This window comes from Lepisosteus oculatus, chromosome 4 (genome assembly GCF_040954835.1).
Source record: "Lepisosteus oculatus isolate fLepOcu1 chromosome 4, fLepOcu1.hap2, whole genome shotgun sequence".
NCBI lineage: Eukaryota > Metazoa > Chordata > Actinopteri > Semionotiformes > Lepisosteidae > Lepisosteus > Lepisosteus oculatus.
The window spans coordinates 63,869,554-63,896,748 of NC_090699.1; the positions used below are offsets into that span (position 1 = coordinate 63,869,554).

The 27,195-nt window shown below is 35.9% G+C and overlaps 1 protein-coding gene and 1 long non-coding RNA gene across 3 annotated transcripts in view; both read left to right on the plus strand.

The window, feature by feature from the left end:
* The window catches only part of cacna2d3a (calcium channel, voltage-dependent, alpha 2/delta subunit 3a), a 180,020-nt gene extending 171,454 nt beyond the window's left edge, over window positions 1-8,566 (plus strand). For both annotated transcript variants that reach the window (XM_006631128.3, XM_015348334.2), the window contains 3 exons: window positions 6,020-6,132; window positions 7,356-7,438; window positions 8,099-8,566. In XM_006631128.3, coding sequence (XP_006631191.1) covers window positions 6,020-6,132; window positions 7,356-7,438; window positions 8,099-8,191 — 289 coding nt within the window. In that variant the 3' untranslated portion in view covers window positions 8,192-8,566. The remainder of the gene's footprint in view (window positions 1-6,019; window positions 6,133-7,355; window positions 7,439-8,098) is intronic.
* A 5,966-nt stretch (window positions 8,567-14,532) lies between these two features.
* Window positions 14,533-23,977, plus strand: LOC107077455 (uncharacterized). Its single transcript, XR_001478473.2, has 4 exons — window positions 14,533-14,655; window positions 19,820-19,872; window positions 22,847-22,905; window positions 23,688-23,977. It is a non-coding gene; the product is annotated as an uncharacterized lncRNA (long non-coding RNA).
* The last annotated feature ends 3,218 nt before the right edge of the window (window positions 23,978-27,195 follow it).

Sequence of the window (27,195 nt, forward strand, 5' to 3'; positions counted from 1 at the left end):
ATAAAAATGTCCAGTTCTAAAAGTAATGTGCAATAATGATCCTGCTTTTATGATACGGATTTTAATTTAATTAAGAAGGCTCATCTTGTGTTGTCTATATTGTGAGGTTATTTTTTAAAAACATAGGAGACATTGAAATGCTATGCCTTTTGTTATATGATACAAATCTACAAATAAAATTACACTTAGACTAATAATTATCAATTTAATAAAAACAGTAATAACAAAACTTATATTGTTGCATTTATTTACAATCAATTGATTTTCGTAAGTTGTCGTGATTAGTATTTGTCCCACTGTCTCTGGTTTGTTTAAACTCTTAGACCATCTCTTAGGTCAGCCCCCTGTTGTGTGTCAGTCTACTGCAATACAATGACAGGATACTCATTTAACTGGAGCATTGATGGCCCAGCGAGACACAGGCTTTAGTTAAGTTCCACTAATTTGGAGCATGTGGACAACTCTTAATATCATATTATAAAAAAGGGATTAATTATAGGCGACCTGACATGCTGATTACTGGGTTGATATCTTGGGAAGAACAGGAAGTGAAAGTTTAGATGGATTACTCATTGCTTGGCTATACCAATTAATCTCAGAGTTTTGAAGATACACAATTTATAGTACTCTTCATACACGTGAATATTATTTCTGTCATTTTTATTAAACCAAATCCTTGCTATAAATGTGTGTAATGGTACAAAATAACATAAACATACCCAGTGTATTACACATTTTTATAGAATTTTATAAATAGAAAATTAGTTTGGGAAGCTTTACCAAGCCCTACTAATGCACTGTTAATGTGATTTAGTTTTAATTTAAAGGTTGCAAAAAGAAAACTGAAAAAAAACAGGATTGTTCTTCTTAATTATCATCATTTTCAAATGTAGTAGTTTTGGATGCTCATTTATTATTTGCCAGCCTCAATGGATTGCAGTGCTATAATTATGGTGGGGATAGTATTATATTTGACAAATGATTAGTAATTGAAAATTGTCCTACTGTATATTGCAGAATAAAATCTATTGCCTGTTTTATACTTCACTACAAAAGCTGTTTTATTTTGGTCTAATCCATTAATACATTACTTTTATGTTTCTAATGCTTCAGTCCTTAAACAACTGATTTATTATAGACATTTAGCAGTGAGTTAAAATATTTAAAAATAATTGTAGCTATTTTGGTCCTTCTGAGTATACAGTTGCTTAGGAAAACAGCTTTAAAAAAATGAGAAAATTAGTGTGGTATACATTAAGAAACTGAGGGGTTTTTTAGTCACTTGTAGGCAGTTCTGCAGATTGTTCAAGCATGCTTTCATTGCTACCAGCTGTTGAGTCTGTATCTAAACTTAAATACATGTAACCTCAGTGTAGTCATGTTAGGTCAAAGGTGGAGGATTTATAGATATAGGAATATCAAAACGTTTTACTGCATTAATATTTAAGATGTTTAAAGGACTTCCTGGCAACTATACAACAGATAGTTTGGGACAAATTATGTTATTGGAATGAAGATTGCACAAATCCTAAACACATTAACAAATTTACAACAAATGGCATTCCTTTGTACAGACTGTAACTTTAAATAGATCGCATGTGGTCTAACAACCTTAAGAACCAAGCTAATGAATCTTCCTAAAATCTAACTAATCTCATTTAATATATTAAACAGAGGTTGAGATTAAGTAAACCTTGTTTGGATTAAGAAAATTGATTGGAATGTGAAAATGTTCTTTCTTATTAATGAAACATACTAAGATTCTATAAGCACATCCTTAAGATAAAAAATAACTTGTTTTAGTATTACTTTGTTTTACATGTATTAATATATAAAGTACAGTAAACTAAATAAAAACAAAATGTATTACTGATTATTGGAAATAACTTCTATAATAATATTGGCTATCTGTAATAAGCATCTTGCTTTTTGTTTCTAAAATTTTCATACTAAATTTTTTTTTCATTTTCAGAAAGAAAGCTGTGCTTTCTGTTCTAATTATTTTAACTTTATTTTAAACTGTTTTGTTTGTATGGAAGGTTTGAAGTTTATTCAATGGGCCTTTTATGCTTTCTAAGTGATTATACTTGTAGCTGTGTAGCTACAGAATGTTCTTGCTTCGGTGTTCACTTTTGCTTCTACAGAAGTGTAGCAACCAATTAGTTTTATAAACAGCAGATAAATTAATTAAAATTCTGAATTGATTCTCTCTTATTACCATGTCATTATACATACAGTATAAACAAAAACATTATAGACAGCCACATTTACAGTTAATCATCCTATTTATAGCAGAATATATCAGGAACTGATTTCTAGTGACACACTGTATGAGGTACATTCAATATGCAGTGTATCTGTCAAAATAATTGTGAAATTGATATTTTTTTTAGCGAAATAACTTTTTCTCATTTATTTCATTTTTCTTTAAAAAAGTAGATTTGATTTTTCTTTCCTTGTTGATGAAAGGCATACAGCACAGCTTTGCCCATTTCATCACTTCATCATGTTTGTGTGTAATGCATAGTGTTAGCACCTCATAAAGTAGGGAATTAGTTGACATAATTTTGTAAAACGTTTTTTGACAATAACAGATTTTGGCTCTGTTCCTCTTCTTTTACATTGGTATTCATAACATCCTTGGTAAAATGCTATTTAGTCTGGTCTAAAACTATAAGCTCCTGACGATGGGAGAAGTGAATATTGTTTGTCTTAAACAGCCATTGCATTAAACCCCCACATTTATTTTTCTCCGCAAAAGTGATGGGATATTTTAAAAGTCCGGAGATGTAACATTAAAACACTACTTTGTTTTTCTTGTCCAAATATCTGTCAGATATACTTGAAAGTATAACGTGGAGGAGAATGTGGATAAACCCACAAATCATCAATATACTGTAAGTGTTTTATGACCTAGAGTATTTATAGGCACTATGTATAGTTTCATAAAGATCATGGTAAAACTTGGGTTGAGAACATGTAAGTATGGCCTGAGTGCTCCATTTTCCAAATTATGAAGTCGTAAAGTACAGGAAAGATACATTTACAGTGAGACAGGAATGTCTAAGCTGGGATCTCAGTATCACAAACTTGTGCACTATACTCCCCTTCAAAAAATGTATACATTTACAGTAATTGGTCTTACCGTTGGTTTTCCTCTAAAATGAAACAGTATTGTTCTTGACAGATTATTGTCAAAGTATTTGTGTGAAGCAGATGTATTCAATACAAACTGGCAAATTGCTGTTAAGAGTCTGCTAGTGATCGCCATTAATCTGGAAAAGTGCACGCTTCTATCTGTAACAGCTGATAATTTAATAAACCACAATAGCCCACACATCATTTATCCGTCTTGATATGTGCTCATGAAAAACTGAGACAAGGCCCATTAATTAAGAGGTTTCCTGAAGGAAGATATTCAAAGAGACGAACTCTGTAATACATCAGTATTTGTGCACAAGACGAATAGCATAATGAATTGAATCTAAATAGGTGATTACACCATTAGGAATATTTATTATATTCATCTAGACTTGAGGGTGGCTAAAGAAGACCCATCTCACTTAGCTTCTTCGGCTGTGGAGCTTACTTGCAGATTTTGTGGTTGTTTTTATGTGTGCTAACTAAATGACACACATTAACCATTGAAGTCCTCTAAACCACTGTCTTTCTCCATCAGTCATCACTTAATTCCGAACACGAGCAGAAAGACACAATGCTGTCTGTGATTTCTGCCTTTTCCCCATGTTTTCCGAGACGGTTGACTTTGATTTTTGAGTTAGTTACGCACTAAGGTATTCGGATTTCCAGCAGGCCCATCGCCACTTTCAAGCCTAACACTACTTCTCTGTTTCAATTTTATTACAAAATCCCTGAAACAAAATTCACAATTCATCCTTCTTATAGCTGACGTGGCAACAGCGTGCAGTGAAGGAACTGAGCCTTTTTGCCAGGGGCGGGACCTCTGTATCTGTTTACTGTACACGAAAAACCTTCTGTAGGATCATGGCCACTCAGGTTCACAGTGCAAAAATAAACACGTACAACAGGAAGAATGTTATATTCTATTTGTGATGTTACATCTCCTGGACAGGGGATCGGATCCGCACAGCATCACAATCTAATTACAAAATCTGCGGTATACTCTATTATAAAGACGTTTATGTTGTGCATGTTCAAGGAAGAGGGTTTGTGCCATGTGGAACAGATAGTCCAAAGTCTTTTTACAAATAATTTTACAGTTAAGCCCATTTCTTCAGTACTCTTCCCTTGCATTTGCCACAGTTGTCTAGGCACATCAAGTTGCATGCTTTGTGAGTCCACAGTTACAGCATCCATTTTGAGGTAAAGTAAGTGCTGCAAGTGCAGTAGGAGTTCAGAAGGGTTTGGGCGCGTCTCTGCTGCAGCTGGTTCGGCTCCTTAAGCAGTACATTGTACCTCACTCAGCAGACTGGGGGAACTACAACGTACTCTGATGTGTTTTTTTTTTTTGAGGCTTTCTCAAAATTCATTTCAAACACAGATTGGTATCATCTGTATTTACTGCCTCGCTCCTTTATAAAAGTAGCTTTTGCTGGAGCTGTAACAGTGTTTGACATCTAGAGAAAAACAAAAAAAAAAGAACACCAGCAAAACTCAACTGCGCATGCTTTCAGGATGAATTTTCTTTTAAAATTCATTAATTCTTGGGTAAATATGTATTCATTGAGTGTCTTTGCAGAATTACCCACGGTAGTTCGAAAAGGACTTTTAACATGGTAGGTCAGTGTCAGTTTACAGTGATGTCTGGGACCCTTCTACAGCTACAAAGTCTTGCCAGAAAGAACAAGCATGCGTTTTCTTGAAATTTTCTGCTTTTTGTTCCTTTTTTTCTTGGCCTCTTCTGTAGAACCGTGGCTGTGTTTTTGCTTTCTTGAACTTACACGCACTTGCACTGGACTCTTAAATCTTTTGCCAAGAATCTGCAAAGTCACCAGCTCTTTTGGGAAAATATTGTTGGGATTTGTTTTTCAGAGTTTTTTTTTTTTACCAAAGCAATCTTCTTAAAATGTGTTCTGCTTCATGCAGTTGGACTGCATTTTAGTCCCTAAATTTCCAGGTTGTTTTTTTTAAAAGGAAGGTTAGGATTTCACAAGGACTTCTGCCGCATGATAAAAGCTTACTGTTGAGTCCATAAATCTCATATGCTGTAACCCACCAACTGGAAAAAAAAATGAAAAGACCACTGCAGGGATATGCTGTGTTTTCAGTTCTAGCCTCTGTAAGACACCAAACAGGTTCCAAAACGCAAAAAGAATAAACAACTATCTCGGAAAGAAAGAAGTGCCATTTAAGAAATCCAAATGCCTTGTGGATATTAGGTAGTTTAATATTTTTTCTTATGCCTGCTTTTTATCGAACGGTTCATGTTTTGATAAAAGATGATAATTGAATTTTGCTGTTCTTTTTAGTATATGTCATTCGTTAAAACTTAAGTAGTTACTATAACCAGAACAAATCAGAATAAGTAATCAGACATGGGAAACTATGTTGCCTAATGCTGAATTCATATTACCAATACCACTTAGAGCCAAAACTGCATATCACATATGCCCTAATTTTGTATAAATAAAATTCTAGCTAAAGCATTGCAATAGATGACTTTATTAACAGACATTTGTAAATTTGAAGGTTATTTTTCCAGAATTATATTTATTTAAATAATTCTAAATTGTATTTTCTTAATATACTCTTCTCATTTTAGGCTACATGTGGGAAACGAACATGAACTACTTTTTTATACTTATCACATGCATTACCCTAATGAGGAAAAATCTTTTTCCCTGGCACAAAGTGCACAGCTGTACTCTGTTTTATACTTCTGTATACTGTAAATGTGACCATTAACTGAACCATTTAGAGTGTATTGTATGGTGAAATATCTTATCATGGTTAGGTAAATTGTGAAACAATTTCTTAATGTGTCTGAATTCTGCAAAAATGGAGGATATGGTTTAACCAATTTTTTTTTCTTTTACAGATCATTTGTGATTCAGCAGATTCCCAGCAGCAATTTATTTATGGTTGTGGTCGATAACAAGTGCGATTGCAAATCTGCCCCACCAATTACCATGGAACCCATAGAAATTATGTATATCCTTTTCTGTGTGTTTACAAAGCCTGCAAGCCAATTTCAGCCGATAGTCACAGAAGTGTTTAGAACTGGTGTGGTGAGGTAAAGCATTTTAAATAATTAATGTGAAGGGATTAACATGTGACTTTCCAGGTGAAAAGAAGACCGTGTTGCCAGTAAAAAAAAAAGGATAAAAGCCCTGTTTTTAATACAATACGTACAGTATCTACAGGGCTATTTATATGCTTTTTTCAGCTGTAATTTCTATTTAGTTATTGTACACAACCTTTCAAACAGTTAATTATATCTTAGAATTACTGATACTACTAGTAGCACATACAGCAATGATTTGGTACCTATAGACCTGTGACTGAAAATACAGATTTTATGATAGGTTTGGCTATTGACAGTACCGTCGAAAATCAGTAAACAGCACCGAATTGTGTCTTGTGTTGCCTGTACAAGCTGATACTTACTGTAGTTACTGTAGGTTGTGGTGTTTATCAGGTGTTAACATTTTTTATAATGAATACTAGGGTATTAATAAGGCTATCCAAACAGTACTTCCTGCCAAGAGGTGTTAAGGAAACGGAAGGTTTTGATTAAGGTTTTATTGGTTCAGTACGATCAGCTGGAAGGCCTGTTATGTTTGTTAATTTTTTTAAAGTGGGAGAAAACAATAAAGGGAGGGCTTTCAAGCGAGGCTAAAGCTGCCATCATTTTTCCCACGTTAGCCCTCCACAGAGCATAAAAAACAACAAGCGTTACGTTCTCCAAAGCTGCTGCATGAAAAATATAATTTTCTCTTATTTCACTTTCATACATTTTAGCATGACAGTGCTTTGGAAAACGTAATGCTTGTTGTTTTTTATGCTCTGCGGAGGGCCAACATGGGAAAAATGATGGCTCGCGCTCCGAGCGTCTGCCCCATGCTCTTTTCCCAGATTGAAAGAAAAAAAGGAAAAGCATTTTTTAGAGAAAAAGTGAAACGTTTTCACAAAAAAATGTCATGTTGTTTGGTGATGTGGTAATTTATGCTATACATTTTTGTAAGTTAATAGACCAGTTCTAATTCGCAATTGCACTTATAAAGTGACTTCTGTCAACGTAAGTTATTTCAGTAATTTTACAGGCAATATCACACAAGTACGTTTTCTGTGGGTGTCGCTTTCAATGCCCCAGTGCAGTTCTGTGAAGGAAGGAATGCACGGCTAGTCTAAAATGCTCTTTAACTCCAGTGCACACAATGAATCTCTGAAGTGTGAACGCTTGAAACTGCAGAAAGACAGAAGACGGCCAGACTCGTGCCACCCTTTCCACCCCGAGGTAAAACGTCCTGGGGGGTTTTAATAGGGAGTTGAAAGTGGTGCACACCACCTTGTTTTAAACTTTGTCTCGTACTAAATAGGGTGCAGAAATGCGAACGGTTCATTCAGCTAACAGCGTGAAGAGGTCCCATAACGCGGGTGGTTAATTGCTATCAGCCAAGAGAGCACCTCTTTGCCTTAGCCTTATGACTTTAAACGTGTTTACCATTAGCTTCCAAAGAGGGCCCAAGGCAAGGTACCATATTCTATTCAGTCCAGCCTAGTAATTTATAGCAATTTCACAACAAATAGGAATGTTAAACCACACCAGAGTCATTAGGATACTTTTGTGTACCTCTGCCTTAAGGAATGAACTTGAAAAGGGACCCAGTTTATAATCAACCAGTACACGTCCGCTTCAGTCTACTTAAAAGCAAATACTGTTGGATCGTTATGTGCTGTAAATCTCTGGTTTGCTATTTAAACCACCAACAACTAAGACAATTTACCCTTTCGTTTCTTTTGAACACGTCCCAGCCTAAAGTGCAAGATGGGTCCAATGGCCTTCCCTAGCAGTCCTCTTACCTTCTTAATTGGTGTTGGCTGCTGTCCAACCAGCAGTTCCCCATCGTGTCTGAAACCATGCACAGACACTGAGCTGTTGTCCCTTTCCTTGCAGGAGAATGCGAGGGAATGTGGAGGAGCTTTTGGCCTGAGGTCCCAGCTCGCCGTTGTTTTGCTCTTACTTCTCTTCACCCACCTCGCCAGGTGACCAGGACCAGGGCCGTCTCATGTGTGGCATGCTGAACCCTCATGGAGGGAATCATGAACTGAGTTTCCCATGCGGCAGACGAGAATTTTACTTTAGTTGAAACCATCAGCATTTCATCGGACATTCATGAACCTAAACTGTGGTTGGAGTAATGCTAAGCTTTGTGAAGACGAGTTTTCCAACAAAAATAAAACGTTAAATAATTTAAATAAAAACGGAAAAATAGTATCTTTATAATTTGCAAAGTGATAACCATAAACTGTGACCTGGGGATGTAAGTCCACAGACATGATTGGTGATTATTTTGAGCTTTGCCTTATCTGAAACAATCCGATCCTGTTTGTGTACTTTTTAAATAAAAGATCTTTAAAATAACAAGGCCATTGGGAATTGTCTGTGCGGCTCGTTTATTTAAACATTTCAGAAACTTCTCTGAATGGGGAGGCCTGTTTTTCTTTTCATTTTATGCAACAAAAAACTACTCCATAGCCATTTAATTTAACAAAAGAAACAAGGATGCACTAGAAGGATCATGCTGGATTTAACAACTTACTTCCATCTGCAGCCTATTAACACTTCAATAAAGACTGGCAAACCCACAAAGATAAATATTATGATCTTGCGTAAAAAATGAGATAATTTTCATCAGTTTAAAGAAGGGTAGTTGTAAATTTCTAACAACCACAATCAGTCTTAAAATTGTATGCAAGCTGCCAGAATTCCAAATGAATGTGAAATCACTTTTATCGTGTCATGTTTCTTTCTGAGCTTGTCTAATCTCGTCTAATATTTCTTACAGGCTTCAGCACCCTTAATTCTGCAGACAAATGAAAAAATGGAAGCATTTATTTGGATAAAGGGCCACGACCTCATGAGCAATAAGAATCCTAACACAACCCGTTGGCGGTTCACACAAACGCCAACATAGGAGTTACAGCTTCATTTGCACGATTCAGCTCATTAAATTTGTTTTCAGGAGCAGTTCGAAAGATTTTAATCATCAGTTCAGGTACGCCAAGGTATATAGAAGGGCAGAATATGTAGAAATTGGTTGAAGAAACCAGCAGACCGCACACAATGAACCAAGCAAACATCCTTGTTCTTAAGCCCTTTTTTGCCGTTACCCTGTTTTTGATCAGCATGAACAATACATTTGCTGATTTCTGTATTTCTTCCTCAAAAAAGTACTCGTTTTTCAGATACTGAAAAGGGTGTTTTTTAATTTTGAAAAATGACAGAACACTTGTGTGATTTGATATTTGAACCCTATTGAATATCCAGTCCTACAATCCGATTGTAGGATTGAGCAATCTCTTGTATTTTAGCAATTAGTGGAAAGAAAATAGAGGAATATTTCAAACTAGTAATTCTCAACTTAAGTCCATCCAGTCAGTCTTTATTAAATATAAAAACTATTTCAGTTTGTATTATATTGATAGTTTTTTGTCTGAAGAAATGCATTTGGGATATTTTTCTACTCTAATTAATGGTTTAGCAGTCATTTGTTTTTCATCTACAGTAATGGAGGACACATGTTTGATTATAGGTTTTGTCCTTTGATAAATTAACCGTTTTGTGGCTGTGTTTGCTGTTCCCTGCAGACACCGTAACAAAGCTGGAGAGACACTGGTCTACTGGGGATGTCACTCTTAGGGTTGCCACAAAGACACATTGTTTGTGTTCGCAGAAACTCTATTATCTCTTTTCCAGAGGGGTTTGGAGTGCATTGGAAAAAACAAAACTGGTGCAGAAACAACGAGAGGAACTAACAAAGAGCTCACATCAAAGGATATTAAAACATGTTGGGAATTAAATGTTATGGTTTAAATAATCTTTTTAGAATGGAAATGTTTTAAAGCCCTGCCAAAATATACATTAATTGTGTTCACTTTTTAAAATATATTTACTTTTATGCAGTTCATACAATAAGATACACTCACGAGACCATAATGCATTAAAACAATTTATTAGAATCCCATAGGATTCAGTATGGAATGGTAGTCATTTGAAAGCACCTATGTTTCAGTGGATAAAAGAATTCATAGCGACGTGACAAGGATCTAATTTGAAGCAACAAGAACCTTTTTTTCCAAGTTAATTGCAGAGCTCCAATAGGATAAATCATATCAACACTCCTACTACAGAGAGGCAAAATGTTAGCATCACATCCCCATTGAGTGTCAGTCTTTTCGTTGTGTTGTGTGAAGCAGTTCCATTCTTGTGGTCAGTAATTAATCATTTAGTAATGCTCTCAAAGTTGTTTTGGGTCAGGAACGTTTGATCCGATTGCAATTTCTCTCGCAAAGCAAGCTGTGGGAAAAAGTTCTAATAATGGTGAGAAACCCCATTAAGTCTTGTATCTTCTGCTTTGGAATTTTTAAATGGCACCCTATCACGGGCTGAAATCTGACACCTGTCTTAGGAACAGATTCTTTTTTGTTCACATTTTTGATGGGAAGGTTAAGGAATAAACACACTCATCTCAAGTACAATTAGTTGAAAGTACCTGTCCCCCTTCCCTTAAATTTCCGCTCATTAATTATCGTCCTTTGAATTCTGTTTACAAAGCACATCTGCCCTGAGTAAATTTCACATCTAATGCTGTATTTATTAGCTTTATAGTTTAATGATAGCTAAGAACTGAGGAATGAGCTTAAGTGTAAATTAAGTAAAACCTAAAAATGAAAGAATTAAGGTTTTGGCCCAGCTAAGATCTTGGAGTGAACATACAGTATATGCAATCCTTAAAAAATCATAATGAAGACATACAGTAGCAATTTACTCTGAAACTTTTGCACATGATATTGCATTCTTTAAAAAAAACATTGCTTATTAAGATTTTTTCCTTTCATCATTGATTTAAGTAAAAAACTCACAGCTCTGCATTTTATAATTTACAACTGAAATTTTTTGGGGAAACTCCAGAAGAGTCCCCATTTCCTGCTGGTGAATTTGCCCAGATGCTAAAATTTTCCAGTCTCATTTTTACTTAAGGATCTCTTAATGATATCACACCTCTGAATTCTCAAGTGATTCTTCAGCACTTACTGCTGTGGTTTATAATGGGCATTCACATGGACTTTCAGGAACAGCTCTTGAGTCATTTAATCTCTCATGGTAAAATGTTTTTGATAATATTTGAGGTACGCTGCAAAAATAAATCCGTACACTCCTCTGTGTGCTAGCCCTTTTATTGTGGTGCTATTGATGACATAATTTTGAATTCTGTGATCTCTAGCTCAGTGTTGAGAGATGGTGGCCATCAGTTACCATTCAAAAGGACGGAACTGTTTGTTTAAACTGATTGCTGTCTCAGGGTCCACGATGGGAGCCAGCAAAGCGCACTAATACATGATATTGCTCTCCAAGATGCCACTGAAACTAGCAAATTTGAATTAAACAGAAAACTAGACGAGACCATTATAGAGCAGCTCTCATCACTTTAAGATACATTAGGCCTGGGGTCTCTATTTGCATTTAAATGGAAATTGCATCTGACTGGTTGGACACACATGCTCACAACCGCAACATGGTGTTCCATAAAGCTGGGAAATCTGAAAAATATCTATTATCAAATTCCACTGTTGCAGTGTACAGACCAGACCAAGGAAATGTCTGTGCTCTGTGCAAAAATAACAAAGATAACAACCCCACTATCCAAACTGCCATGTGCCTGGTTAGTTATTTTGTTCTAAAAAATAAAGCTAAATTCAAGGTTATAAGTTGTAGTGTGTGTTTCTTGACTATGTTATTGCTTAAACAGCAACTGTAAGAATTTTTTTGCAGACCGCATGGAACATTTACAATATTTGTTTCTCATCTTATTATTCCTATAAACGGAGGTGCCTGGTAGCAATTTAAGAATCATCTGGAGTTTTTGTCTGTCCGGTGTTTTTGCCTCTGTGAGCATCATTTATCTGAGCCTTTGCAATAATATGCAAATTATTCTGCAAAATATTTTAAGACTGAAAATTGTATGAAACAATATCAGTTATAAATATCCTTCCATTGCCAGTAAGCTGCTAATTCCTGGTAAAATGTTACGGAAACATGGAGCACAATACTGAAAGCACAAGGCACTGTCTGACATCAGCCTATCACAGTGCACAAATCCACCCAGGTACATTTATACATACAAATCAACCTAGTTACTGTAGTTACCATGCTTGTGGACAGTGGGAGGAAACCAGAGCACCTGGCAAAATACCCATGCAAAAATATGGAGAACATGCAACTCCACCAGAATTAAACCTAGCAGCTATGAGCTGTGAAGCAACATCACTAATAGTCACAACACTGTGTTACTGTGCTGGACAATTAAAAATATATAGTTCAACGTGAGGTATTCATCCACATAAAGAACTCTATCATGTGAAGCTCACTACAGGTATACAGTATACTGTTCAGTAGATTTCTAGGTAAAAAAAAAGAATGTTTCTATTTTCTTCAAAATTATGATTTCAAAGTTATAAAATGATTTAAAAATCATTTGTTTCAGATGTCACGTCACTGACTGATCTGTTAAAATCACAGGGAAGGAAACGGTAAATGCCCAGAGGCTGAGTGCATGTTATTTAATAACAGAACGCAGCCTGATGGAGGCTGTGACTGGCATCTGTCCCCGAGCTGCCCCTCTGGATACCACTGGCTTGACACCGACAGCTGCGGTGATCATGAACAAAATGATCCACACCACAGAAAAAATAAAATAAAACAGAAATGACAAATTCACCCGTGGGGTGCCAGGAGAAACACACGTCCCAGTCTGAGGTCGGAAGAGGGTCTGAATCATTCAGAGGCTTTTGGCCATATGGGAAGATCTGGTTACCAGCTGTACTAACAATGTGTGTGAGATTCGTTGAGGTTCCTGCTGTTTCACGTACAGATCCAGGTGCCATTCTGGAGCCATTCAGATACTGTATGTAGTGTATTGCAATCATTAAGATTATTCTATATTGGATAGCACTTCCATTGCATATACAAATCTATATTTGCAATTTATTATTAAAATATGACTTTGCATTTATTAAAACTACTACATTATGCATTTTTGTGCCTTATCATAATATTCCCATGTGCTGGATAATAAAATCACTAATTCTATATACTTATTTTGGATCTCATTTCTGAGACTTCTTCGTGGTAGCCACATTTCTTCGAAACCCACATGAAGATTAAATAGAGCATGACAGTCTTGAAATACATCCCTTTAAAATGTTATGCACGTCTGTGTTACGTGGTTCCCAAGACAAATGATGGACTGCAGGAGTCTTTAAACTGACCAAGAGTTATTATTTTCTTTATCCCCAAATTTATGCATGGTAATGCATGGGTCACAGGAATTCTGATCAATCCATACTTTTTAAGACTGTTTATCCCAAGATAGTCTTTAAATGTAACTGATTGCATAGACCTGTCATTATTAAACAGGTCAGATCTAAGATTCAAGTAGGCCATTCCTAGTCCCCAGATATAACTGCTGACAATAAAAACAGGTACTACTGTATATTTGGCTTTGGCTTAGGAAAACCAAAGTCTGGACATTTTCAAACCACAACAGCTAATGAACTTTGAAATAGGTTGTGTTGTCTGAAGTATGGGATTATCCTCTTTGTGTTACACGTTGACAAAACTGTATACAGTAGGTCTTTTTTTTATTATTGGCGCAAAAATAATAAGTTAATAAAAAGTTAAATATGGTGTTATTTGGTTATGTGTGTATATTTGGTCTAAGTAGATGCAGCGTCAGTTTGTGAGCAGCCTCATAACGCAAACACTTGACGTATATAAACAGACATCATTAATATAAAAATATTCTCAAAAGAAACAAGTGGCAGAATCGAAGGTTGGTTAATTATGTACTGTAGTGTGGTCCTTGCCATCGTGCAAGGCCTCAATCTCCTCCTACTGTACATGGTGTCCTAGTACTGTATACTGCATTTACAAACAATTACAAAAGCCGCAAACACGGGCAGGAAACGAATGAGATCTTATTAAATGCTGCAAAAGAAGCGCAAGCTCTTTATCCCGTGTCACACGCATCGTACTGTATTAAATCTTGATTCTTTCATGGTCGTTTCAGAACAATTTAGTAGAACGAGCATTGATTCAACAAGAGAGGATTCTGGCCGAGTCGCTTTTCAGCGAGGTCACCTGTTGCATCGCAATGCAGGCGCTGCCCAAATGAGGACGTCTGGCACACGTGCGCCTTTGACAAGCATCTTGCAGCACCGCGGCGAGAAGGCAAGTGAGCCGTCAAGACTCACTTTGCGCCGTAACGCGGTGTCCCCATATTAGCGCGACAGTGCCGCACAAACTCACTCCGCTGATAGAACTGTACCTGTGCAGAGGTGCAACAGCAGCTCCAGCTCACAGGATTCGCGTCCACTGGTCAGGAGCTCAGACCCTTGACCCAGCCTTGCTCTACTGCAGACAGCAAGGCAGAGGAAGGAGGCGAGTTGGAAGTACTGTACACTTAATTTTGATAGCCTGTCTCATAAGTAATAATCAATAACGTTTTAGCAAAAGTAGTAGGGATAATAATGGTTGAAAATGAACTTTGCCTGAATGTCAGCTCTTTAGACCTATCAGATATCGGTAGGTCTGATGAATTTATCCAGCATTTTCATCAAGCCTTAAGGTTTGAATTTAAACCACAGTGTATGTAAGTTTCATTTATTGCAGTTTTTTTTCCATCTACTTTACAAGTAAATAATCTTTTGCTTTCTACACATCTGTTTTCTCTAAATTACAGGTATCTCAACAGCCTGCATACCATTTACTGCATTTTAACGTTTAGTACATTTACTCTTCAATACAGTTACAGTGATTATTCTTTTAATCATTCTGAGATATTATTTCAGAAAACAAATGCAGTTTTTTTTAAAAAGACGCCATTATATCCCTTGGCTAACATTCATATCCCTGTAATGCACAAATCTGAATGAAATGGTTAGAAGTATTATTACCATATATTGCCAAACCACGTGAATACAAGCTTTAAAAGCGGAGACTAGTAATATCTGCGTTTCTGTGCAACTCTTCGTTGTGCTCTGGCAAATACTAGAAAACCAGCAAAGCTTTGTGCAGCTGCCTTTAAACACTTATTATCTGTTTATTAGTTATATGAAGGTTTGAATTATAGACAAATGCACCCAATTATGCCCAGTGCTGGTGTTATCTGAGCTCTGAAGCCTGCTTAGAACCACAATGGTGAATTTTTCATGTTGGTAGTGTTCCTTTGTCATAGGATGCTTAGTCTTTCAGGCATGGAAACCTCCAGTGTTTGTAAAGGTTTCCTTTTTAATTTGTTTTTCTCCCCAGTATTCAAGCTTGTCCTGACAGGGCAACATGTAGCCGATAAACACCAAACTTGGCTGATACAGTACTGAGGCGATGGAACTTGTCAAGTGTCAGAAACTTTGCTCTGTAACAACCAAGATGGCGGCCTAGTCCTGGATTTATTTTTAATTTGAAAAACCTTTCAAAATCTTTTTGGAAAATCACGCTGCACATTCTAAGCTGCTACTGTTCAAAATGTGTTTTCGCCAGTTAAATCCAACTATTGGAACGTGATGTAGTGGTTGTCCCATATAAACCATGGATACCATTTGCATATGTGTGTTGTCATCAGACTGCTATTGATTGAATACAGTAAAACTAATCAATTCCAAAACTGGATAGTATCACCCTGAAAACATACTAATGGACAATAAAAGTGCCGCATTATTACCTAGATAGCAGCCTGAGTCAGATTTGATCAAGATTTCGAGTTCTCCTAACATGCAAGTTATCTGCTCTGAATGGCCTGAAACTTGGCAAATATCCACATTAGCTTCACTTTTGTTTTCCAGTGTAAATTGGTGTGCAGACTGGAGGCCATCCATTCAAAACCGCTTTGGGGATTCAACATTTGTATTGTACACTTAAAATATTCTAAAATGACATTCCTGTGTAAATCAAGATGGCCACTAGAGTGCCATCTTTTTATGACATTTCAGAATGTACCCATTGAAGAACAGTTTGAGCAGCGGAATCCAAGTTCTGCAGACCAATGCCGGTCACATTTCCTTGAAAAGTAGTATGCAGAGTTTCAAAGCGTGTGCCTATGAAACAAATGGCTGCACTGAAATGGGGTATGAACATCGAGGTGCCACTGTTTAAAAGCATGGTGGCCATTCAATTTTAATATGGATAAGTGGCGCTTCCACATTTTTCATCCTCCCCGATTCCTGAGTGTCCTGTTGATTACTATAAGCACAATTATTTTGATGAGTCTTTGCCCACTTGTGGTTATTATTAAACTGAAAAACTGGGTGAGCAAGAGCCCATTCAAATGCCTGCTCCATCAACACTTCTCTCTTTTAAATCCTGTACACCCCCATTACTGTTTCACTATTAAACCTGTTTTTTTTTATCCGACAGGATGGCAGCATTTTAACTTGGGGTGAAGTGCGCCCTGTGTTGTGCAGTGAAATGGTGATGGCTGGCATAGCCAGCCAATTTTCGCACAGTGGCGTTCACTTGGGAATATACCTGAAATTGGTTTCTTTGAAATTTTGAATTGCTTTCACGTTTTAGATCACATAAATGGAGCACTAATCAGCCCAAAAGACACTTTCTTGCTGGCTCTGCTTGAGAAGCCTAGATATTTAATGAGGAGATATTTAATCTTAAATATTTGCATAAATATTAAATATATTTAAATATTTTAATATTAGATACAGTAGTTAAATATTTATTTAATGTTAGATATTTAATGAAGAATGTTTTTTAAAAACCTGTTAATTCCCAAAGGGAATTTTTAGGATCATTATTACTGCAAACCTTGTTTTATAATAAATCTAATTTCAGTGTAGGGTTTTGTGCTGATTTTCTTTTGTAGAAGTAGCTCTTCTGATTACCTGTCAAGTCTAGAGGCAGGACTTCCTGGTCCCATTGCTGTATTGCCAGGAAGCCATGAGTTGTACTGCAGAAATGAGTTTGTTTTCTGATTTCGATTTTTTTTTTTGTTTATATGGCTCTGCACCTCTCAGATCTTGGCATTGCCGTTAAAACTAAACACCTTTAGTACATATACATAACTTTATATAGGGACATGTCTTCCCTGTTAAACACTTACGAAAGATTTATCAGTTTTTACATGACAGTGAAATTATTTATTACAATTGCAGCAACATTTTTATTCTTATTTTTACTCTGCCTGCTATCAACGTAATTGAAGTAAAACTTGCTGTTTCATACCTATTGCTAATACTGTTGTTGTTTCAAACCTATAGCTAATACTGTTGTTGTTTTACAATTCAATACTGTGATGCTCTTGGCTATAAGCAAAAGCATGTTTCTCACTAAATGAGGATTAAAAATCCTTTTAACTCAGTAAATTGGCCGAAACCAATTAAATTAGAAGTACAAATAAATCAGATGTCAGTGATGAACCTATATTACACACAAATCATTCTTCATACATTGTTGTTTCATCCATTTTACGGCAACCTAAGTGCCACATTGCTTTATTACAGTATTTCATAGCAGGTTGTTTAGTTGTTGTCATGTATGTTATACATTCTTTGTAATTAACAAAGGTATATTTGGCAGAGTGACATAACCCACATTACATGAATTTTTAACAATAATGGGAAAGAAAAATTTAACCCTATATCAGAGTCAAGGTTATTAAAAAAAAAACCTTGATTGACCCTTCTGTGTAAATGTGATTGTTCATTTTTTTTGGGGGGGGGGGGAAACTTTTGAACTTTTTTTTAGGAACTTGCCTGATTTTTAAAACCTCGATTTTCTCCCCTTTAAAACCAGATGCTTGTCTTAAAATCTTAATCTGTGAACAGGAATGGCCAGCTGTGGAACATTGTTTTCTTTCTTTCCTTGAAATGGAAGATGCCTCCAGGACACACATCAAACCAACTGCTTTGTTAAAAACTGTGGATGTGCAATCACAGAGTTTGCCTTTTGCCTCGGCAGCCTTATTCTTTCAGCTTTTCCCTAGTGGCAAAATGTGGATTTGACCAAGAACAATTGTTTGGGAAATAAATGTGAAGCTTTCCTCTCTAATCAAATCCATTCATTTTTTTTATGTATTTCCGATTATTAAAGGCAGAAAAAAAATTCAAAAGTGAGATTACTGACCATTTAAATGGGATATAATTTAGTGTTATTATGGTTTAGGGTCTTGGACTTTATTGTATGAAGACCTGCTTCATTTGCAGGAAAATATGTATTCATTTAGGTTTAATAATATTTGTATCAAGTGTTTATGCATACTTTTAGTCTACAAGTACCTTTAATATGGTTTCTGTCCTAGTCTTACAGATAAGGTGTAGTTTGAAGTAGTGGATGGACATGTTGAACATACATGTTGGACTGTATAGTACATTATTTACAGTATACGTAATTGTTCACAAGCATAATCCAAACCATGGAACACCCATCATAAATTTCCAGTTTGGATGTTTCAAAGCTTTAAACATACTGTATAATTTATTTTAACAGTTTGCTGCAGTGCTCTAAAGACCAAGTGTCTTGACAGATGATTTATACCTTTCGTTTCACTCAGAGTGTATCTTTAAATATGCAATAACTTAGTAAAATTTAAAAAATAACTTTGTGATTTTACTATCATTTGGAAGAAAAAATCAGAATATTTCTGGAGCACCTTTGGCGCCAATACCATATAATCAAAAATAATTTTGCAGCCAAAAAAAACCCCTGAAAATCCAGAAGTCACTGTTTAAACCAGTGTTTTCAGATTGATATTAACCCTCAGTATTGGTTGGCATTGAAACGAATGTGAATGTTGGCGCTAAACTGTGCCTAAATGATAGTCTCATTGGTACAGACATGTAATTATTTACTCAGACTACAAACCTTGGAGTTTCCTTGTCCCAGACCAAAAAAAGGCAACAAAACCATCATTTTCCAAAAAAATGATTAAATACATGATTCTTCTGGGTGTGCCTGTGGCCACTTTTTTCAGAGTAACATAAAATTTGAGTGTATGTTTCAGGTTTTCCTAGATCCTGTAAATTACGTAAAACAGAGCTTTAAAGTAGACAATTTATTAAGTTACAACCCACCATGTTAAGTGTGAAATTTAAGTGGCTTAAGATTTAGCACAACTTTGTTTGTATTGCTCCTACTGTATATACATTTTGTAATTCATCCTTCTTTGTAATTCATTCTAGAGAAGTGATATTGTTCTGAGAAAAAAATATGGCATCATGTAGAAAATATATACATTCACACATTTTATGTGTTTTTTTCCAGGCTATACTGTATAATTTTAAATGTTTCTTCAATGAAAATACTGCAAAGTGGGCTGAAACAGTAGCTGAACATAGTAATTGGGGGCACGTTTGCCTTTGTGGCTGCTTCTTGTGACCCTAATTACCACTAAACGTGCAGTAGGAAATGTTTTTCAATTTAGATATTAATCATTAAGAAAATAGAAAAGAAAATATCTACAAAAGTAGCAGTCTGTGGAAAGATTGACTCTGCATAACCAGATACAGGGAAAGAAAACCTGACCAAAAGGCATCTAAAGCATATCTTTCTTTTGTAATGTGTGATTGTGGCTAAGTCACCCAAAATGTTTTTTTTTCTGTCTTGTAACAGGGAACTGAAACTCTCCACAAGCAAGCAGCCTGTTCCCATTCAGAAACTGGGTGGTGAGTAATTTATAAGATAGTATAAAAATAACTAAGTGTTGCTACAGAACTGTTACTCACATCAGTACCATAGAAAAATACAATAAAAACTGTTTGCTTTGGATGTCTGACCGAATTACAAAAATGTCTCAGTGTAGATAGTTATTATTGTCAATCCTAAGTTATACATGAAGGAAAGTAAATAGTACTGTATATGATTTCTCAAAATCTCATAGTGTGCAGAAATGTTTTTGTGTGTAAGCTATTGCACAACACATGCCGTGCAGCACTTACTGTATAACACAAAACGCTTTTAAAGTCACCCTCTCTTTACAGGACTTTATACAGAATGCTTGGAAGTGAAACATTTGGGTGCACGAGCAGATAAGAAATAAGATAGGCTAAGAAAGTGTGTCCTCTTTCTTATTTTCTTGTTTTTGTTTTACTATTGTTCATTGAATTGTGTCAGAAAGTGCTGGAGCCTTCCTTGGCAGTGGTACAAACATACTTCTGCACCCTCATTATAACTAATTGGAACAAATACAGGAAATGACATAACAGACTTGTTATTTCTTAAGTATTAAATGGACATTTTGTGGTAGATAAAATGTTCTGGCAATGCAATTAATCATGACACTTCATTTTAGAAATGTCACAATAAAATAAGAGTCACATTTCATTCTTTGATACTCTTTGTAATCTCTTATCCAAGTACAGGATGCAGCCATCTCAGTTTTTTAATTACTAAACTATGACCCTAAAAAGCTTTCATGTAGATTTATTAACTGGGAAGAAAAGTGACAATTAGAGGAATGGAATAGTTGTACTAACCAGCCTGTAATAGTCATCCTGCTGCTTGAAATCTACCCAATATTGTCTGGGAACCAGTTGTGAATTTCTAAACGATGAACAAAGGGTTTCCAACAATGTTTTGTTTTGCGGGGGGGTGGGGGATTCTGCACAGTGTGCCCCCTTTATGATGTTTCACAATTTACTTCCCTCATTTAATTTGGGAAAACTGGAAAACTACATACATATGCTATATGATGAAATTCTGGAGCTCATCTTAGTGAATTGTATTATTGCTGCAGTCCACAAAAGTGAGAATCTTCTCGTTTTCTTAAGTGTTCTTTGAATTTAAATGTGGATTGGATTTGGTGCCGTGAGACATTTTGGGGGCAATGTATGTACAGTATATATGGATGAAAAAATGCTTTTTAAACACGATGCAGATTTTGGGACAATAAATCCACGCATGGTTTTCCAAGGATAGTTTGATCATTTTGTCTGTTTCCTTGCTAGGTTTCCCTATTCCCCCCTTAGAAAATGAAATATATCACTATTAATCTAGTTTAGGTTTCCCAAATGAAATGAAATGAATTTCATCAATTCTTGACAGTGACTGAATACAGAGTGTTGTGAAATTGTTTCTTGTGTCTTGACGATGTTTTGGACAGATCGTCTAAATGTGTTCCTATTTAACTGTGTGACGATTTGACTCTTCCTCCTGTCAAGAGTGAAGGTACATACACTGTTGAACCTCTGTTTGGGAAAACATGGGTTAAAGGATGAGGAAGAAGAATTTATCCTGCCTTACTGGTGTATCTTTTAGAGTCTTTCTATCTTTCACTAGAAATGAAGAAAACATCATAGCGTTCTTATAAAACAAGAATTCCATACAGAACAAGAGAGTGTTAGTAGAGTGTTAGTACTGTATGTTTCTTGGTAGTTAAATGCCTTAAATGTCTTTTATCCTTCAGTTTTAGATTTCTTTTCAGATTTTAAATTCCATATGCTGCTGTGGATAAATATTTTATATTTTTTTATTTTACTGCTGTTGTGGCCTGGGAGAGACTTAGATGTATTGAGGGACAATCATAACAATCATTTCCCTGTCCTTGACATTTAATTGGCAGATATACATTACTTGGACACTGTAGTCAGAACATCTGTTTGCATACTTTGTGGTGAGAAAATATTTATTACTATTGCCTAAATTTAACTTAGATGTATTTGACCAATTCGTATGGCTATGTTCCTAAACTCAATACCACAAAAAATGGTCTGTGTACACTAGTACTCCAAATAGACACTAAAGTCTCCTGGAATAGCTCTTTTTTTGTGACAGTTATATTGTTTCATATATAAAAGACATTCCTCCGGAAAATACTCTCCAGTTTCTGATGGTTTTATGCAAAGTCATTTTTTGTGTAATCAATTAAATCTGGCAGAATAACATAAGGCTCTCATTACGATGTGACACTTCAGTTCATATACAATTTATTCCTTATGGAGGGTTTTGGTTAGCTTTTAATCTCTTCTCATGGTATTGCCAGAGATCTACTGTACCAAGTGCCTGAGAGACATTGTCTTGCTGAACTCAGCTGAACTGTTCTAATGACTGTTAAGTATATTGTCTGCTTTTAGTTTCCTGACTAACTGCATCCGGATTCTTGATCTAATTCCTGTAAATCATATACATGCCTGTTTGGGCAACACCTTGGCAACTGTTACGAGTTTTTTTTTTTAAAGAGAATTCCCCAATTACTTCATACAGTACACCTGTGAATACATTCTGTGTTTTATTAAGCTTTGTCCAAACAGAAAATCCAACAAATCACATATTATAGCCATATATTCTACATTGTTCCCCACCCTTCCAAGTCTGAAGTGGTGTTTTAGAAATAAGCCAGGCATTAGAGCTTGGAATATGAGAATAGGATGTTGCTTAGTATTGTCAGAATGATGAGAGCAGCAACTTGCACTTGAAATTAAAGCTGCACGTTCTTGGTTAGAGAGGGGGTAAAGAGGACACCAGTTTAAAGGGGGGAAATGAATAATGTCTTAATGTTAGAGAACGGGATGTTCAATGAAAACCTGAATCCATGTTCATATTTTCACTGAACTGATAACAATAATAAACAGTGAGGATGAATAATAATTAATTAATTAACGAATAAACAGTGATGATTAATTTGTTGTTTTCCTTGTCCAGTTCTCCTGAAGTACCTTTCGTGTGACCCTGCTTTTCTTTCACTTGTGTTTTAGTGGGGAGTGAGTATCTGGTTTATTTCAATTCTTTTTACTTTTTATTAATCTGTCATAGGAAAACTCCCACCCTTCCCTCCCCCCAGCTCCATCTATGTGCAAATAAATCATTGACACGGATTGACTCGTGACAAAGCTTTGCTTGTTTTATATCACATGGTTTAAGAGTTCCAAGTCGACTTCTGGACTCATCCGAATAAACATTTCACATTACCTTCTAGAGCAGCTACAGTATGTCACGGGCTCTGGCAGGCAGGGGGAGGGGGAACAGGTTTTTCTGGGAAATAGCTAACTTCTGTGCAAGATTCAATATGGCAACATCACAAGACACATTGTCCTCTTTGTGAAATATGTACGCAATTTTATTTTTATGCTTTAAAGAAATTATCCAACCTAGTTTGCTGTTACTGTACCTACCTTCCTGCCAATAGGCAAAAGTTGAGGACTGTGCATGGCTTCCTCTGATAAGTGCTTTGTTGAGTCATGTGCCATTTTTCACACAGTAAGCTGCACAAAACCTTTCAGGGGAGTCAGTCAGGATTTCAAGGTGGGGTTGGGGTGTATCTCTAGCTGGCAATATACAGTAATAAGACCACAGGTGTCTCGCCTGGGCTTCTTTTAAAAAAACTGATGGTACTCTAGTGGTTGTCTCATGTTTGGCCCTATAAGGGATTTTGGCTTATTCATAGATCACTGTGTAATACTGAATGTGGTCCAGTTTTTTTAAATCTGAAATGCTTTTAAACCTATGATTTTATCATTCTGACTGCCTATTTTTATTTTTTTAGAAGTGGGATGTCTGGCAGATTGGAGTGAGATTCTGTACCAGACACAGTTCAGACTGCAATACCAATGGGGGCGGACAGTGATTACTTGATAAAGATGACTTAAAAAGTAAATTGTGAAATTATAAAAACAAGCTTATGGCTGACCCAAAGAGAGACAGATAAAGGGTTATACGGTAATGTTAAAGAAGTGTTTCAGTTCTTAAACTACAGAGACATTTGTTTGTCTAATTGTGGACAATTTCACATGAATGCAAATTATGGTAGTAAAGTTCTGCAGTGTTATAGCTTTATAGCTGTGTCCTGGGATACTGTACACATTATTCAGATTTTTAGTTTTTTTGTGTGTCTTTAGTGTGACGAGAGCATCCTTTTTCCTGAAGTAAAATGCTTGTGACCCATTTTCCCAGCTGAATACAGTACATAACTAAAGGATCAGGAGTCCCTCTGCATCTCTCCTCTGTCCTACCTCCACCTGTGCAGTAACTCCCAGCTCCATCACTCTGTAAGGGAGACTTGACTTCCTTGTCCTACAACCAGGGTGTTGGCCTTCAACCAAGAGGGTTAAAAACAAAACATCCTGAGCCCACTCTGACCCCTCAGCAAACATTCCTTGACTCCTATTCTGATGTGGTGATGTTGGTACTTGTAAAATGCTAAACAGTTCAGTTGATTTTCTCTTACATTTCCAGCCGCAATACACATTTATTTGTTTAAAAAGGGAAAAATATTTCAAATATTTCTATCTTAACTATCCACCGAAATTGTTCCACGAGTCTGCTCCATGTTTCTTTTGCCATTTTTACCTAAGCTGCTTCAATCTGAATGATTTTCACTTTTATCTTACTTTAACATTATTTCTTTGTCTTATTTCTCCTTCAGACAAATGATTACAATTGTTTATATAAGCTGTCTCAACATGCTTACTATTAATTACAGCAATGCAGTGGGAACATTTTTGTCCCCAGATTGCTTCTGGATTAAATTTAAACAGCCTTTAAACAGATTTGCTTCACTTTAATAAATACCTACTGTGGCTCTTTGGTTCGAATACTGTGCAATTCGTTTAGTTTATTTCTGTCATTCCTTTTCTCTTGGTCAATGTGTCTGATCTCCATTACTTCCATATCGAGTTACTTACGTTCTTCCCTAATAATCTGTCAAACTAACACTCTGCCAACAGGAGGGACGTAACCGAAAAGCCCTGCTCTTACCTCTTTCTCATTGCGCTCCATCGCGTTTTGTCTGTTATTTTCTTCTGTGCTTTAATCTTCCTGGAAATATCAGTTTAAAATGTCATACACAGGCAGCAGGGGTTTTTGCCCACGTAAACTATGTATTTTACCAGGTTTAATGCTTGAAACCGAAATGACCACAGAATGGAAGAGGGATAAAATGCCATCTTTGAATGCTATCTTCCAGATATAGGATTATTAATGAGACCATACAGTATTTGTGTAATACGTACAAGTCAGAAGAATATCTTGAGTTAATTTCACAGCTTTACCCACCAGAATCCAGTTACTAAATTAAGGCGAGGTGATTGCAGCACAACGTAAAGGTTTTTTTTTCAATTGGCTTCTGTACCTAAATTATGACTGAACCCCAGGTCTGGTGTTTTGAGTGCTGGGGCATTATTTACTTTTCCCTAAATAAATGTCAGCAAAATGTTGTCTCTTCTCCACATTGCTTTTCATTGGTTAGAGAGAAAGTGCAATACAGCATTCTCCTTCAGTTCCACATTGTGTACATCTTTTCTGAATTACATGGTGTTTTGAGTTCTACTCATGCACAATGCCCAGTGCTCAGTCACACTTCACACTTTGAATTGAATTGTGACATTTACAAAATTAATGGACAGTAAGTGTCTCATGGCTTCATACACTCATGTATTAAGCACAATGAGTGGATGAAGTGCTACAGATTTATAGACGTTGCATTCTCAATCTCATCCAAAGAAGGGAATTCATTATTGCTTTAGTGTTTATTAATAATACTATACTGTATATATAAAACAAAATAGTTTTACTTTGAGTTTTACTAGAAACCATTATTAATAATTATTAGCATTCAGTTTTAATAGGTAATTACTACTCTGTTAATTTCCAGTTAATCTGTTATAAAGGTTTTAAAGACTTTATGAATGGAGGACTATGTAAATAGTTAAAAATAAAATAAATAAACTATAATTTATATATTATTTTGTATAAATCATATAAATAAACTAAACCATGACTGAAAAGTTCTGACTTGAGCAAATTTGGAATATTCCTGTTGAACTGATGTAATGGCAGATCAGGTTTTATAATGAGATAAAAATATTAACTATATTATATTTTATATAATAATATTAAGTATGTGTTCGATGCCAGTGCTCAAATATATAGAATCAAAAGGCACCATGAGCTTCAGCATTTTTATTTAAAGGGCATTTGCTGCTTGTTTATTTTGCTTGATTTTTCTCTCACACATTTAGTATTTATAAAACCATGTATAGTTACAATACAGTATTTTTTCTGAATAAACACAAATTATTTTGTTACTGTTTACTGGCTTTTATGTGCAAAAGGTTATGCAGCTCATGATTCATTTACACTTGAACTCCAAATACAGTATGAATGTTCTGTACTGGCAGGCTCACACGAAGTTAATCCAATGGACTTCTTCAGGATCAACAGTGTTGTAGGTTGTAGGTTCAAATCTCAGACAAAATTGCTAGCCCAGCAGTTAGCCGTTTCTTATATCCTTGAGCGAGGTACTTCGCCCAGAATAATCCAGTAAAATACCCAGCTGTTTCCATGGTTGCAAATGTAAACCACCTTGGGTGAAACGATCAGCCAAATGCATTAGTAATGATAGTTAAGAACGGGAAGCACTTCTTTACACACAGGGTTGTGGGAGTATGGAACAAGCTGCGCTGCCATGTTGTTGTTGTTGTTGTTGAAGCTCGTACCCCGGCTTCTTTCTTCAAGAATGAGCTCTTTGGATGAATTAGCTACTGGGAGAAAAAAAACCAAGCTAGAAGTGCCTGGTGGACTCTTCTCATTTTCTTCTGAAAAATGTGTGCCTAGATACTGTACACACACATATGTATACACACCCAGGGGCTCTCCTTCTAAGTTTAAATGTGGTATGTAACATTCCATGGAGGAGCATATAGCTGTAATGTTTTGGCGTCATCATGTATGCACACAGCACTGCTGTGTGGTGCAATGCTAACCACAAACATGTAAGAGAAGGGGTGTAACAAAACGCATAATTTGAAAAGATGTAAACTGAACTGGAAAAAACAAATGTTTTGTGTTACTCTCCTCGTTTACAGGGTTCCATGATGGATCCAATATGATGTTTTGTTTCCATTCCAGTTCACAGGATAGAGGACCATGAGACCTTTCACAACAAGCACCCAAAATAAATTTGGCAGTCTTTTTGAGGCATTGTTGCTACAATATTAAACTAAAGTGTGTGGTCATTTATAAATGCAAAAACAGACTTTATTGCAAGTTTCATG